The sequence below is a fragment of the Schistocerca nitens genome, chromosome 1 (genome assembly GCF_023898315.1).
Source record: "Schistocerca nitens isolate TAMUIC-IGC-003100 chromosome 1, iqSchNite1.1, whole genome shotgun sequence".
In the NCBI taxonomy this organism is placed as follows: Eukaryota; Metazoa; Arthropoda; class Insecta; order Orthoptera; family Acrididae; genus Schistocerca; species Schistocerca nitens.
In genome coordinates this window covers 784,992,273-785,009,761 of record NC_064614.1, presented here as the reverse complement: position 1 = coordinate 785,009,761, position 17,489 = coordinate 784,992,273, and the positions used below count along the sequence as shown (strand labels likewise).

The 17,489-nt window shown below is 38.5% G+C and overlaps 1 protein-coding gene across 1 annotated transcript in view; it reads right to left on the bottom strand.

Annotated features, from left to right (window-relative positions):
- Positions 1-1,133: 1,133 nt before the first annotated feature.
- LOC126261851 (uncharacterized) overlaps positions 1,134-17,489 on the bottom strand; it is a 64,313-nt gene continuing 47,957 nt past the window's right edge. Inside the window, exons 3-4 of the mRNA XM_049958574.1 lie at positions 12,958-13,063; positions 1,134-1,348 (exon numbers count right to left, since the gene is read on the bottom strand). Coding sequence (XP_049814531.1) covers positions 1,212-1,348; positions 12,958-13,063 — 243 coding nt within the window. The 3' untranslated portion in view covers positions 1,134-1,211. The remainder of the gene's footprint in view (positions 1,349-12,957; positions 13,064-17,489) is intronic.

The window sequence follows — 17,489 nt, the reverse complement described above, 5'->3', positions numbered from 1 at the left end:
GCTGACATATTTCTTTCAGTATTACTCTAAGATGTATGTTTGGTTTATAGTATTATTCTCCATGTAACTGACATTCTCTTTTCATTAACTTTCTAAGACACTGTACATTTGGACTGGCTGTAAGGGTGCAACCATAGCACAGAAAAACATCAGTGAGTTTGTGCCACACAATACGATGATGATGATGATAATGATGTTGACAATATGGAGGAGTGGACTAAGAGGGTATTGCAGGGCAGGAAAAAGGGAGACTGGTAGAGGGAAGGTTAGCAGAGACCGAGGGCCACGGGGATTATGAGAAGGAAGGGTGTGTTGTAAGAATAGCTTCAATCTATGTAGTTAAGAAAAACTGGTGCTTTGGGAGAAGGAGAAAGAGTACAGATAGCAATGGTTGTGAAGCAGCCATTGAACATGAGAATGTTGTGCTTAGCAGCATATACAGCCACCGGGTGAACAACTCTGTCCTTGGTCAGGTTTGATCCACACAAAATTCTGTGCAGAGAGCCTGACACAACCTCTCTCACTCCAATATACCTTCCGAACTACAGTCCCACCATCGTATGTTCAGTCAAAACACTGTAACTGCAGAGGTGTGTGTTTGTGTGTGTGTGTGTGTGTGTGTGTGTGTGTGTGTATGTGGGGGGGGGGGGGGCAGGCATGCTGTGTGTGCAGTTATGACTGTATGTACTGCAGCTTGATAAAGAAGGATTCATCTGAAAGCTAGCGAGGTTTTCATTCTTATTTTGTGTGCCTCTTGATGACTCAACACTTCTACTATTTGCTGAGTTGTCTCCACACTCCAAAATTATTTCCAAAAAAAAAAAAAAGTTCAAATGTGTGTGAAATCTTATGGGACTTAACTGCTAAGGTCATCAGTCCCTAAGCTTATACACTACTTAAACTAAATTATCCTAAGGACAAACACACACACCCACGCCCGAGGAAGGACTCGAACCTCCGCCAGGACCAGCCGCACAGTCCATGACTGCAGCGCCTTAGACCACTTGGCTAATCCCGTGCGGCAATTATTTCCATTCTGCCAGAACTTTCCTTAGCATATCTCTATGAAATTTAATTCCTATAAGTTTACAATTCTTAATTCATATTTCTGATGGTACTGATAACAACAGTCATTCAGAGTACAAGATAAGAGTTTATTTCCAGTCATTTATATACACAATATTTTAAGAGAAAAATAACAAATTAAGAGCTCATGGAAATAAAATTCTGACATCCATAAGTTCATTCCAATTCAGCTGATGAAGTTTCGAGTCATTCTCATTCTTCTCTGAATCTTCATTCTCAAGATAGAACCTTCCTTTTGGGGCCTCAAGATCAGATTCGCCAGCTGCACAACAGGAAATCCGTTATTAAATATATATAATTTAACCAACATAATCATAATTTCCTTTTATGAATGTAAAAACACATTAGCAAGATCTCTAACTTGTAAGAAACATTTTGAACAGATATCATCAGCAGTAAGAAAAATATTTCAACTGCAAAGTAAAAATTGGTAATTTCTTGAAGTCAAGCATAGTGCTAAATATGCAAAGAAATAGCAAAGCAAAGTGATCTCTGACACTGTGAATATCATGTAGCATTCATCAGCTTAGAAACCTTCATACATTGAATCTTTGTACAGCTTCAACTGAACTCTAGTTTATATATTACAGGCCCATCTGGATGATTCCAAATCACACTAAAGCAATGATATTTACTTTAACACAAATCTACTGAGTTTGATTATTAAATAAAAAATGTTTTTATGCAAGAAACTGGGAAACTTCATTAGCAGCAAGAATTTTAGAAGGGCTGCTCTCTCATTTCTAGTAAAAATGGAATGTTCTCACTTTCAGAGTAACTGCAATCTCTGGGTTCATGTAAATATTTTCTGTTTCTGATTGTACTGTTCTCCAAAACTATTTTCTGTAGAACAGCAGCCAACTTTGCCAATAATAAAGTACCTAGTAAATAACATTTTCAATTCTGAAGAGCACACCACCTGATAATATCAGTCAGTCATTTACTTTTTCAAGTTTAGAAGAGTTAAAAGTGACAGACAAGGAAACCTTTCACAAAATTATCCAAATCATTTAACTATTTAAATCATCCATAATGAGATTTTCACTCTGCAGCAGAGTGTGTGCTGATATGAAACTTCCTGGCAGATTAAAACTGTGTGCCGGACCGAGACTCGAACTTGGGACTTTTGCCTTCCACAGGCAAGTGCTTTAACATCTTAACTACCCAAGCACGACTTACGCCCCGTCCTCACAGCTTTACTTCTGCCAGTACCTCGTCTCCTACCTTCCAAACTTTACAGGAGCTCTCCTTCGAACTTTGCAGAACTAGCACTCCTGAAAGAAAGGATTTCAGTAGTACTACCTTCTGTTACATGTTGGACACAGTGTTGCCCTGTATTACAGAATAGGTGAAGCTTCGAGGAAATTATACCGACTGTGACATGTCATGGCACTGTATTTAGAAAGTGGATGCCCTCAATGAAATAGCAAAAAAATGTTCCGATGCAGAGCAGAAAGGTTAAAGACAGGCATATCATAATAACTGCTACAAATTTTCTGATGTCGTAGCGGACATCTTAACTTGACATAAACTTTACTTGTCAGTGTTTTCAAATGTTTTGTTATCTGCACAAAAGCCACTGCTCATCACTCAGACTTTACATGCTTTTGTTTCAGTTGTTATTCTTACCATGGAAAAATGAACTACTGAAATTATTAGGTTGGTACATAATTTTATAGCAATTTTGTTTTGCATGTTGGTATTCTGGTTGCTATGGGTTTATTAATCAAGTGTCATTTTTTCTTTATAGTTCACTGTTGCTATGTGAGTTTAGATATTGTCATTTTGTTATTTGGAGGCAGTAACTGGAGCTGTGGGCTCTAGAGTTCCAAGGAGAGAAATTGTAAAATTTCTGATATATTCTTCGGTTTGAGTTCAATATGTGGGTGACAGCAGCACAGGCAGCCACAACCATTTGCGTCTTGTATAGGGATAATGCCATTTGACAAAGCTTGGAAAGAAAATGGTTTTCTCATTTTAAGGAGAATCGTTTTGACATCAGTGACGCTCCACATTTAGAAGACCTTCAAGGTTTGATTCAGATTGATTAAATGCATTAATTCACAATGATCCAACAAGAATCGGCAAATTTAATGAACTGTGATCATTCCACCATCGTTTGACATTTGCATGCAATGGGGAAGATTCAAAAACCAGGTACATGAGTACAATCAGGTGTATGGGTACCTCATGCTTTAGGCCAAAATAACAAAAATCAGCAGGTGACTATATGTGCGTCTCTGCTTGCTCACAATCAACTGTCTCACGAACAGCACTAACAACTCCTACCCTCTATTGTTACTGGTGATGACAAATGGAGTCTTTATGCTAGCATATATAATGAACTTTCAATACACTCTTTCAGTGTTTCTCACTGTTGTGGACTACTACTAAATAGTTTGAAAATGAGTTGAATTACGCTGGAAAAAAAAAAAAAAAGTATCTGCTTTATGACAGGTCTCAGCTGTGTGCACTCCACATAAGGCTGTGATAAACACAAAGAGAAAATTTGCAAGAGGATTGTATCTGACCTCCTTTACAAGAATTCTAATATTGCTTCCATTATCTTAACTATGTCTGTGGCATTCACTGATAAGTACTAAATATTTCAGAAGTGTGGATCGAATTAAATGTGCAATAGCAACTCTTGTTTTCTGATTACAATTTACGGATTCCAAAACCATTCATTTATTTCACATTTATTAATTTCCTTCTCAAAGTAAATTTGTTGTTGTTGTTGTTGTTGTTGTTGTTGTGGTCTTCAGTCCTGAGACTGGTTTGATGCAGCTCTCCATGCTACTCTATCCTGAGCAAGCTTCTTCATCTCCCAGTACCTACTACAACATACATCCTTCTGAATCTGCTTAGTGTATTCATCTCTTGGTCTCCCTCTACGATTTTTACCCTCCACGCTGCCCTCCAATACTAAACTGGTGATCCCTTGATGCCTCAGAACATGTCCTACCAACCGATCCCTTCTTCTGGTCAAGTTGTGCCACAAACTTCTCTTCTCCCCAATCCTATTCAATACTTCCTCATTAGTTATGTGATCTACCCATCTAATCTTCAGCATTCTTCTGTAGCACCACATTTCGAAAGCTTCTATTCTCTTCTTGTCCAAACTATTTATCGTCCATGTTTCACTTCCATACATGGCTACACTCCATGCAAATACTTTCAGAAATGACTTGCTGATACTTAAATCTATACTGAATGTTAACAAATTTCTCTTCTTCAGAAACGCTTTCCTTGCCATTGCCAGTCTACATTTTATATCCTCTCTACTTCGACCATCATCAGTTACTTTGCTCCCCAAATAGCAAAACTCCTTTACTACTTTAAGTGTCTCATTTCCTAATCTAATTCCCTCAGCATCACCCGACTTAATTCGACTACATTCCAATATCCTCATTTTGCTTTTGCTGATGTTCATCTTACATCCTCCTTTCAAGACGCTATCCATTCAATTCAACTGCTCTTCCAAGTCCTTTGCTGTCTCTGACAGAATTACAATGTCATCGGCGAACCTCAAAGTTTTTATTTCTTCTCCATGGATTTTAATACCTATCCGAATTTTTCTTTTGTTTCCTTTACTGCTTGCTCAATATACAGATTGAATAACATCGGGGAGAGGCTACAACCCTGTCTCACTCCCTTCCCAACCACTGCCTCCCTTTCATACTCCCTTCCCAACAACTGCTTCCCTTTCGTGTCCCTCGACTCTTATAACTGCCATCTGGTTTCTATACAAATTGTAAATAGCCTTTCGCTCCCTGTATTTTACCCCTGCCACCTTTAGAATTTGAAAGAGAGTATTCCAGTCAATATTTTCAAAAGCTTTCTCTAAGTCTACAAATGCTAGAAACGTAGGTTTGCCTTTCCTTAATCTTTCTTCTAAGATAAGTCGTAAGGTCAGTATTGCCTCACGTGTTCCAGTATTTCTACGGAATCCAAACTGATCTTCCCCGAGGTCGGCTTCTACTAGTTTTTCCATTCGTCTGTTAAGAATTCGTGTTAGTATTTTGCAGCTGTGGCTTATTAAACTGATTGTTCTGTAATTTTCACATCTGTCAACACCTGCTTTCTTTGGGATTGGAATTATTATATTCTTCTTGAAGTCTGAGGGTATTTCGCCTGTTTCATACATCTTGCTCACCAGATGGTAGAGTTTTGTCAGGACTGGCTCTCCCAAGGCCGTCAGTAGTTCCAATGGAATGTTGTCTACTCCGGGGGCCTTGTTTCGACTAAGGTCTTTCAGTGCTCTGTCAAACTCTTCACGCAGTATCGTATCTCCCATTTCATCTTCATCTACATCCTCTTCCATTTCCATAATATTGTCCTCAAGTACATCGCCCTTGTATAGACCCTCTATATACTCCTTCCACCTTTCTGCTTTCCCTTCTTTGCTTAGAACTGGGTTTCCATCTGAGCTCTTGATATTCTCCAAAGGTCTCTTTAATTTTCCTATAGGCAGTATCTATCTTACCCCTAGTGAGATTAGCCTCTACATCCTTACATTTGTCCTCTAGCCATCCCTGCTTAGCCATTTTGCACTTCCTGTCGATCTCATTTTTGAGACGTTTGTATTCCTTTTTGCCTGCTTCATTTACTGCATTTTTATATTTTCTCCTTTCATCAATTAAATTCAATATTTCTTCTGTTACCCAAGTATTTCTACTAGCCCTTGTCTTTTACCTACTTGATCCTCTGCTGCCTTCACTACTTCATCCCTCAAAGCTACCCATTCTTCTCCTACTGTATTTCTTTCCCCCATCCTTGTCAATTGTTCCCTTACGCTCTCCCTGAAACTCTGTACAACCTCTGGTTCTTTCAGTTTATCCAGGTCCCATCTCCTTAAGTTCCCACCTTTTTGCAGTTTCTTCAGTTTTAATCTACAGGTCATAACCAATAGATTGTGGTCAGAGTCCACATCTGCCCCTGGAAATGTCTTACAATTTAAAACCTGGTTCCTAAATCTCTGTCTTACCATTATATAATCTATCTGATACCTTTTAGTATCTCCAGGGTTCTTCCACGTATACAACCTTCTTCGATGATTCTTAAACCAAGTGTTAGCTATGATTAAGTTGTGCTCTGTGCAAAATTCTACCAGGCGGCTTCCTCTTTCATTTCTTAGCCCCAATCCATATTCACCTACTACATTTCCTTCTCTCCCTTTTCCTACTGTCGAATTCCAGTCACCCATGACTATTACAGTTTCGTCTCGCTTCACTACCTGAATAATTTCTTTTATCTCATCATACATTTCTTCAATTTCTTCGTCATCTGCAGAGCTAGTTGGCATATAAACTTGTACTACTGTAGTAGGCATGGGCTTCGTGTCTATCTGGGCCACTATAATACGTTCACTATGCTGTTTGTAGTAGCTTACCCGCACTCTTATTTTTTTTTATTCATTATTAAGCCTATTCCTGCATTACCCCTATTTGATTTTATATTTATAATCCTGTATTGACCTGACCAAAAGTCTTGTTTCTCCTGCCACCGAACTTCACTATTTCCCAGTATATCTAACTTTAACCTATCCATTTCCCTTTTTAAATTTTCTAACCTACCTGCCCGATTAAGTGATCTGACATTCCACGCTCCGATCCGTACAACGCCAGTTTTCTTTCTCCTGATAACGACATCCTCTTGAGTAGTCCCCGCCCGGAGATCCGAATTACCTCCGGAATATTTTACCCAAGAGGACGCCATCATCATTTAATCATACAGTAAAGCTGCATGCCCTTGGGAAAAATTACGGCCGTAGTTTCCCCTTGCTTTCAGCCGTTCTCAGTACCAGCACAGCAAGGCCGTTTTGGTTATTGTTACAAGGCCAGATCAGTCAATCATCCAGACTGTTGCCCTTGCAACTACTGAAAAGGCTGCTGCCCCTCTTCAGGAACCACACGTTTGTCTGGCCTCTCAACAGATACCCCTCCGTTATGGTTGCACCTACGGTACGGCTATCTGTATCGCTGAGGCACGCAAGTCTCCCCACCAACGGCAAGGTCCATGGTTCATGGGGGGAGGGAAGTAAATATAACACAGGATAAATTTCCTTAGTTCAATATGGCTTGAATCAGGAACTGCATCAAAAGTAACTGAATAATACTCATTTTTGCTCAGTCCCAAGATGGTACTCCTGACATGATGGGCACAACTAATTGACCTTTCTAAAGTGTTTTGCAAGGAAAGACTCATAGTGACTCAGAATCTGTAATATTCTGAGGACATTTCCATTACTTGGATCTCCAATTTTCTGAGTTGAACCTCTGAAGACCATGCCTCTGGTCAAGACATAATGAAACATCGAGTAACAAGAGAGTTCACGTGTAAGTTGGCTATTCTACGAATGACCAAATAAGAACACACTTTATTTTTGAGCATCGACATGGCCAATGCACCTCTTGCATGTCATTTCATTTCTTCACTTTTACATTTATCCCAGGACAACTACATAAAAATAAAAATAATTTGTGTTTACTCTTGAATGCAAAATATTTTCTGTATACTTGTTTTTTGGAATCAGAAGTGCATATTGTTTTTTGGAATCAGAAGTGCATATCTTTGAATGCTGTTGACAAATCTACCAAATTATAACAATATTTCTTCACAGCTGTTGCTGTGTACATTTTTTGGGGAAATGTTTTGGTAGGATTTCCAAATCATTTAAAGACTCCATCAGAAGGTGGATTTAGAGTATGACGACTGAAGAAAATATTGAGCAGTCAAAGTTAAACATGAAACAGAATTGGGTGCAATTTATTGTCCCATATGACTCGTATTGAACTGAAGAACAGAAGTGGAAAGGAAGAGCCAGTTTGGTTATGCTGGTGCTGGGGTAATGTTCTTTTATTTATTGTGTGATACAAAATTTGTTTTACAATAGCAGTGTGATATTTGCCCTGGGGGTCCAAACTGTGATAGACTTGGAAGCCCTCCCAGGAGGCTTGGGCCCTGGGGAATTTGCCCCCCCCCCCCTCTCTCCCTGTCTCCCTTCTCAACCTCATGTCATTGGAGCTGGCCACTGCATGGTGCTGGCTGGACACACCTTGCTGGGATTGCAGTCTGGCAGGTGGAGTGAGGATTGTGTCAGGTGTGGTGGGTAAAGGGAGAGAAAGGCAGTAGGCAAGAAGGGGGTTAGGGTTGAGTAGCTAGCAGCTCAGCAGATGGCATCCTGTTTGCTTGCTAGGGATGTGGGAGGAGGGGTGGCATGTGTATGGGCTAACCATGTGCCACATGGGCACCAGAGCAGGTGGAGAGCAATCCACGATGAAGGTGATGTGGACTGGAAGGCGGTGACAAGACAGAGGAAAGGAAAACTGTCGGGTGGAGGGCATGGGGACAGAGGATTAACGGAAATTGGGGCCAGGACAGGTATGGGAGTGAAAGATGTGTTGAAAGGATAACACCCGTATGAATAATACAGAAAAGCTGGCCACAGTTTAGTTGTGGCCATTCATTCTAGTGGACAGCTGGTTAGTTTTATATTGACTTGAAAAACTGTGTCAGTGATTGCAGCAGAGTTGGTATACACCATGGCTGCTTTAACAGGTGGCATTGCCTCTGATGGGGTAGTATAAACGTTCCTGATCTCAATTTCTGTTAATCCAGTATTCTCAAAACCTCCATCTAACAGTTACCATTTCCTCTGCCTTGTCACCCCTTCCTACTACATGTCTCCACATCACCTTCATCGTGCTGTGTGTTCCTCCCCGCTGGCTCTGGTACCTGTGCATCACACATTTAGCCCATGCATCTGTCACACCTCCCTCCCACATGCCCACCCAGTAAACTTATTGTCTTCCTCCAAGCTGCTCCCCACCCCATCCTAGTCCACGTTCCAAACTGCAATCCTGGCGTTGTGAGCCCAGCTGGCACCATGTCTCCTCTATTCCCAAATTACTTACATTCTTCCAAAACTTTCTTACTATAATACCATTTATTGTTGCACAGGGTGGTATCTATTGTATCCATCAATTGCAGTTGGCAACCCTGCCCAAATGTGCACTAAATGTTGCGCGCGCGCGCACACACACACACACACACACACACACACACACACACACACACACCTATGCTATTGCGAAACATATGTTTTCTACTGACTGAATGCCCACAGCTCTTAAGGTATGCATTTTAGAGCCCATGTTTACATGACTCTTTTTCCTTGTTTTGGTTCACATTACCCTATAATCTTAGAAACAACAGTTCTGGTATATGTATTCCACTATCAGAGATATCAGAACAATTTTCATTTGCAACTTTCGACTTAGTCATTTCCAGATCAGGGGCCCTTATCTCAAATTGACATATTTACCCTTCTCCATCATCCCTGAAAGTTTGTATCCTCATTACAGAATCACCCTAAATCTGTCTGCAGCCTTCTGTGACTTGAAGTTAATGCGAATAATGAGTTTCAGGCATGAAAATGTTATAACGCTATTACTTAATGCTTCCTCCATCACATGGCACTTCTCGTCAATCATGATAATGTATTCTCAGCCAGTTATACTGTTATTCATTGTTTATGCTAGTAAGAGCACAAATTATGGCAGTTATTATCCTGTACAGAAAATAATTTCTCTAATTATTTTGGAGCTTGCTCACGATTAGATCAGAAAGGTTTATTATCTTTACAGCAACAATTGGTACATTAGTGCTGATTTGGTTGAGAAACAAACGAGTAAGAGCACAAATGATGCCAGTGCAATGTCCTGAAACATAATGGAGTTCTAAAATTTTAGTTAAGTGATTTGCTACAGCTGTCACAAACATGAAGAAATGCATTTTAGCCATCAGATATACAAATTATACTTCAGTCTTTACTGATTTTGGTCTTATACTGCATTTTAAATTAGTTGCAGCTTGATATTTGACTCACTGGAGGAGACATGATTTCACTTCCCAGGTAACACCTATTTGCGAGCCAGCTTTCTCTACCATGTCGCCAAAAGTTCGGTTGGTAAGGTGCCCCTCTTGCCATGCTGTGGATAAACAGAACTGTGTGGTGTCGCGCATCAGATGCATATCTTGTGTTTGTCAACTCTCATTGTAAAGTGGTATTTTCTGGAATTGCAGTGTTCTCCAGGCATCAGGTATTGTCAATAAGTGTTTTGTGTTGGCATTGCATTAACAACAACAGTGCAGCACGTCTGAACACACATTAAAAGTTGTCATCCAAGAACACATTCACTGGCTGTGAAGATAAAGTTATAATGCAAAATATTCCTCTGAATTCGATTATAGTAATGGACTATGCATACCACTCTGTTATGATACATAAAGATCCAACAAATGAGTGGAGGAAAATAGACATTTTGCTCTGGGTGGTAGGAAATGCTCCATTGGATGAAGTTGAACTTAGCATGCATAAGGCAGTGTTAATGGAATTTTTAGTGCTGTACGAGCCAAACACTCTACACTACCAGATGATTCATGAAGGACCGTGACGAGTTTTGAACACATAACTTATCTTGTGATCATGCTAAAATCTGCTTCTTTTGCCAAAACACAGCAGAGTGTCACTAAAATTCTAATGCATTTAAAACAGCAATTGTGACAGAACCTTGGAACAGTACCATATTAAACTAGCAACTGAGGGCAAGACAGGTCAATAGTTAATGAAAACGCCCATTCTCATTATAAAAATCAACATGCAACTTCACTTACATTGTTGTTGAAAAGCCCACAGAAATTCTCATTCCATCAGCTAAGGTCCTTAAAATTGCATTATGTCATTGAAAAATACTCTCCTCGCTGGGCGCATCATTTGCCAAAATCTTTTTTCAATAGCTCAGACCATTTATGAGATACGATGGATTTGTGAATAATTCATTCTGGCTTTTTCACTGGTGCATGCGTTCATCACAGAGCGCTCTTTACATACATTCCATTTTCTCAAGACTGAAGACAGGCAGTGACATCCTTCCACATTTAAAGAATAATTCAATACGTTATCTATATTTCATACACGGAACATAGGACTTCACATGCATCAAACACAATATCATATTGATAGTTATTTTTCACTGTAAACTTCAAGAATTTCATGGGGTAGTTCACTTGATATTAAAATATCACAATAACTACGACCATTAGCAATATGATAGCCAGTTCATCATTAAGCTATAAGATGTGCAAGGATCAGAGTTTAGTATTGAACAGTTTGTTTATAATCGTTTGAGAAAGACTGCAGATCAGCCGGCTAGTCAGCTTGTTGTTATGCAGACAAGTGAGATTGACAAGCTTCGTGTCGAGTAGGCCTGGCATTATCGTCATGCACTGACGTACTCAGCACACACTGGCAACTATGCTTCGCAATTCATCTTTTCTTAGGTGAACTGAAAGTCCTCAAAGTTACAAGAGGTTTACTTAGCCATATGTAACACTAGTACATCAGACTCTGAACAGCATACAACAGGCCGCACAATAACACATCAATGAAAATGAAAGAAATAAAGTGAGGACTTATCTGAAATCATCTCATACTATTTCTTTCAAACTCATTTGTGACAATATTTCAACCATCCTGGATTTTCCATTGTTTGTTAAACTCAGTTGTGAGTTACTGAGAGCTCAGACATCTCTTTGCTCAAAGAGAACAATGAGCTATGCACAACACAAAGCATTTGGTAACAGCTTTCATGCAATTGCTTGGTGAGGCCGGCAGCTTTGTAAACTATGTAGTTTAGGCCCAGCCTCTACTGGTATCTTACACAACCATAGTTCAAACTATCTCTCACTGAAATTGCTATGTTCAAGTGTCCACATAATCTCAGTTACAGCTAGCAGACAAACATAAAACTTTTCTTTCGGTATTATATAGGCCAAACAGGTCAGAATTTTATGATCAGAGTCAAGGAACATATCAGGCCAAACAAAAAGACTGCTTTCGGCTATCATTTGCAAAGCACAAAATTTACAACAGGTAGTACTGATGATACTATGCAAATGTTACATGTATTGAAGATGGAGCCAGACAAACTGATGAACAAATGGTCTGATTTTAAACATAATAATTTTTTTTTTTATTTTTAAAAACGATTCACAATTCAGTAAATCAGTTAGCTGATGACATACCAGTAATTTATAAAATAATAATGTGATGTTGTATTTAGTTATAACATGATGATTGAGGGGGGGAAGAGGGGACAGGGAGAGGGCGAGGGATAGGGATAGGGATAGGGAGCACTTATGAACATATAATAAACAACTGATGGCACCTGTCAAATTTTTATGTATAAACAGCTAAAGATATCTATCAAATTTTGAACGTACGAAGACAATCATAAGCAGTCAGATAACATTTGTTACCTTGATCTGAGGTAATAACAAATGCAGACAATCCATGCATATAAAAATGCCCAAAAATTCTGTGTTTCATGTTTTGTTAATAACATTGCACCTTCTAATCTAGGCAATGGTTTGAGAATGAACAAAAATATTACCTGCCACTTTGACAGAAGCCTTCATAAGTAAAATTAATCACAAATACAGTGAGATGCTGATCCTGATACCAACACAATCCTGGAATTACACTCAAGCATATTTTATTGATTAACATTACTACAAAACTATACGACTGTACACATTTATTTCTGCCATGATGTGTGTTACTGTACATGAAGTAGAAATTTGCTGTGATTTATTTTAATCATTCTTTTTAAAGACCACGTTTGGGACTATTTCCATCATCTGTGAAAGCAATGTACTTATTAAATTTTTTGCATTTCTTTCTATTTAGTTAAGGAGAAAGAAGAGCAAGCAGAAGAAAATTGATAGTTGTATTTGTGAGTGGTGATAGATAAAATAAAGGGAAATATACATTAACCTACATGTTACAACACAGAAAATTATACTAACCTTCTATCCGTAGCGACATTTCCAAAGTGTCTTCAGAAATATTCAATACTGTAGCAATTATAAAACCTGACACCTCAGGTGTGTAACTGCTTGTCATTTTTAACTTCTAGAATAAAAATAAACATATAAATATCAAACATATGGATTTGGACAAACATATGACATACAAAAAGCATGTCAAAAGTACCTAAAACCACAGAGTTGAACATAGTAATACATTACCACCAAATCAAAATCCACTTAATAACTTACTGGTGACACCTTACAGTTTCACCAGTAAAAATGAAGAATTTAGCAAATGTTACCCAATGATAAATAATTTAGCTAGTAGAATGGATTTTTTTCACTCTGCAGTGGAGTGTGCACTGATATGAAACTTCCTGGCAGATTAAGATTGTATGCTGGACTGAGACTCAAAGTCGGGACCTTTGCCTGTTGAGGGCAAGTGCTCTCCGACTGATCTATCCAACAACAACTCACAACTCATTATCACAGCTTTGCTTCCACCAGTACCTCATCTCCTATCTTCCAAACTTCACAGAATCTCAAAGCTCGTAGGACTTGGCTCCTGGAAGAAAGGATACTGCATTGACATGGCTTAGCCACAGCCTGGGGGATGTTTCCAGAATGGCAGAGCACTTGCCCGCAAAATATAAAGGCCCCAAGTTTGAGTCTTGGCCTGGCGCACAGTTTTAATCTGCCATGAAGTTTCAATTTAGCTTATGATTTACCAGTTACAATTGTAAATCCTATCTTTTACTCTGCTTCTGAATCACTTTCCATATGTAATACCTCTTCAAGCTATTCTTCAATGCCTGTGTTATCTATTATTTTAATTTTGTTGTGATTGTTGATTTAAATTGTTATTTAGGCTCTAATGTATCCATTTTTGAGGTTTAATATTGATGTTTTCTGGTTTGCTTCCTTAATATTTAAATGTTTAACATTTTCATTACATTACCACTGCATTGTCGAAGATGACATTTACTCTGTACTCATGCCTCACTCTCAATGTGAAACTTCATTTTCAAAGTTGTTCATGAGTACTGTGTCTTCTCTGATGATTACAATCAGCTGAAGTGTGATCATGACCTTATAAGTCTAAAACTGGTAAACAAAGTAACTAAAAATTGTAGAACATGCACAATATTGTGTTTTTGATTTATAATTATAAAATGTAAACGAGGTACACAATATGACAGCACATATGCAAATACATGGGGTTTTTGAGAGTGAGAAGGAAGACAGAGTGACAGCTGCTCTCGTTACTTGTAGAACATTCTTTCAGATAAAAAAAATTAGTGACAATATCTTAAAACTGAAGATGACTAAGTAATGAACTGTTGTTGTCTTAGGTCCTACTGTACAACAACATGGTCATTTAAGTCCAGACACAAATACATAACATTATTTACATTAAGACTTGAGAACACTGCAACTATTTTTGGAAAAATTGGTGCGGGAGATAACTTCAACCAGCCACACTTTTTTTAAATAACAATTTACTTTCAGTAATTAGTTTCTGGTCTGGGCACAGCATCAAGCAGCAGTGAGGAAATCTTGTACAAATTTCTACCACTTATCCTATAATACAAAAAAGTATAAGTGATCATACTCTATCTCTACCATCTGGTGCGCAAGATGTATGAGACAGGCGAAATACCATTGGACTTCAAGAAGAATATAATAATAATTCCAATCCCAAAGAAAGCAGGTGTTGACAGATGTGAAAATTACTGAACTATCAGTTTAATAAGTCACAGCTGCAAAATACTAACGTGAATTCTTTACAGATGAATGGAAAAACTGATAGAAGCCGACCTCGGGGAAGATCAGTTTGGATTCCATAGAAATATTGGAGCACGTGAGGCAATACTGACCTTACGACTTATCTTAGAAGAAAGATTAAGAAAACGCAAACCTACATTCCTAGCATTTGTAGACTTAGAGAAAGCTTTTGACAATGTTGATTGGAATACTCTCTTTCCAATTCTGAAGGTGGCAGGGGTAAAATACAGGGAGCAAAAGGCTATTTACAATTTGTACAGAAACCAGATGGCAGTTATAAGAGTCGAGGGGTATGAAAGGGAGGCAGTGGTTGGGAAGGGAGTGAGACAGGGTTGTAGCCTATCCCCGATGTTATTCAATCTGTATATTGAGCAAGCAATAAAGGAAACAAAAGAAAAGTTCGGAGTAGGTATTAAAATCCATGGAGAAGAAATAAAAACTTTGAGGTTCGCCGATGACATTATAATTCTGTCAGAGACAGAAAAGGACTTGGAAGAGCAGTTGAACGGAATGGACAGTGTCTTGAAAGGAGGGTATAAGATGAACATCAACAAAAGCAAAATGAGGATAATGGAATGTAGTCGAATTAAGTCGGGTGATGCTGAGGGAATTAGATTAGGAAATGAGACACTTAAAGTAGTAAAGGAGTTTTGCTATTTAGGGAGCAAAATAACTGATGATGGTCGAAGTAGAGAGGATATAAAATATAGACTGGCAATGGCAAGGAAAGCGTTTCTGAAGAAGAAAAGTTTGTTAACATCGAGTATAGATTTAAATGTCAGGAAGTCGTTTCTGAAAGTATTTGTATGGAGTGTAGCCATGTATGGAAGTGAAACATGGACGATAAATAGTTTAGACAAGAAGAGAATAGAAGCTTTCAAAATGTGGTGCCACAGAAGAATGCTGAAGATTAGATGGGTAGATCACATAACTAATGAGGAAGTATTGAATAGAATTGGGGAGAAGAGGAGCTTGTGGCACAATTTGACTAGAAGAAGGGATCGGTTGGTAGGACATGTTCTGAGACATCGAGGGATCACCAATTTAGTATTGGAGGGTAGCGTGGAGGGTAAAAATCATAGAGGGAGACCAAGAGATGAATACACTAAGCAGATTCAGAAGGATGTAGGCTGCAGTAGGTACTGGGAGATGAAGAAGCTTGCACAGGATAGAGTAGCATGTAGAGCTGCATCAAACCAGTCTCTGGACTGAAGACCACAACAACAACAATAAGTGATTATATGATTTACAAAAGCTTTTATACTGTTCAACAACAGCTACATGTATACAGTTCTTTGACAAAATTATAAATTTCACAACCATTAATTCCAGGGGTTCTGAATTAAATAAAATATATATCAGGAATATTGTGTTAATGTATGGCAGCTGGAATTTTGGTAGTAACAGTTGTTACAACCAAAATTCCAGCTGCCATACATTAACAAAATAACAAGGAAAAACATAGGTAAGTAATAAAGTACATTAAGGAAAATGTATTTACAAACGAGGCAAAAGGCAGAACCCCACGATTCAAAGGTTCTTAAAAAAGTGGTCTCAAAAGTAAATCAGAAACTTAGACAAAGCTCTCCCAAACAAGCTGACGTACATCTACTCTCAAATGGAGTAAGGGAAAAATAACTATCTGTAAGACTTCATGCAATCCCTAATTGTTTTCAAGGTCCTTACATGAAATGTATGTTGGTTGCAGAAGACAACCACAAATACTGGTTCTTTAAATTTTCCCAACAGTGTTTTGAGAAAGGAACATCGTTTTCACTCTTGAGATTCCCAACTGAATTCACAGAGCATTTCCATCATACTCACATGGTGATCAAATGAAATGACAACAAATCTAGCAGCACACCCCTTAAATGCTTTGATGTTTTCCCTTAATTTGACCCAATGGGTATCACAAACATTTGAGAAGTAATTAAAAATGGGTTGCACTAATGTATTTAATTGATGTGACTGTATCTAGAAGCACACCACTAATACTGTATTGCAACATTATAGGATTGTTTCTCCTACTCATCTGCATTAAGTTACATTTTTATACATGTAGAGCAAGCTGCCTTTCATCACACCAAATAGAAATCCTGTGCAATTCATCTTGTATTCTCCTACAGTCACTCAAAAAAATTTTCCCATTCACTACAGCATTATAGCAAACAGTTGCAGATTGCTGCTCATTCCGTCCATCAGATTATTTATGTATATAGAGGACAACAGTGGTTTTTTCACACTTCCCTGGGGCACTCCTGATGTCACCCTTGTGTCTGCTAAACACTCTTCTTTTTGAACAATGTGTTCCATTACTTAAAAAGTCTTTGAGCCAATCACTCACCTGAGATACTATTCTGTGTCCTCAGATCTTCATAAGTCTGCTGTGGGACAATGTGTCAAACACTTTCTGGAAATCTAGGTATGTGGAATCTGCCCGTTGCCCCTAATCCAAGGTTCACATGATATTGTGCAAGGAAAGGGCAAGCTGTGTTTTGTATGACGATGTTTTATAAATCTGTGCTGATTTGTGGACAAAAGCTTCCCTGATTCAAGGAAATATATTATATTCAGTCTTAAAATATGCTCAAGAATTCTGCAGGAACCAATGTTACAGACATTGGTCTCTTAATTTTACAGGTCCATTCTTTTACCTTTTTTATATACAGAAGACATCTGCACTCTTTCCCAATCACTTGGGACTTGATGCTAGGTGCAAGATCCATGATAAATGCAGGCCAAGC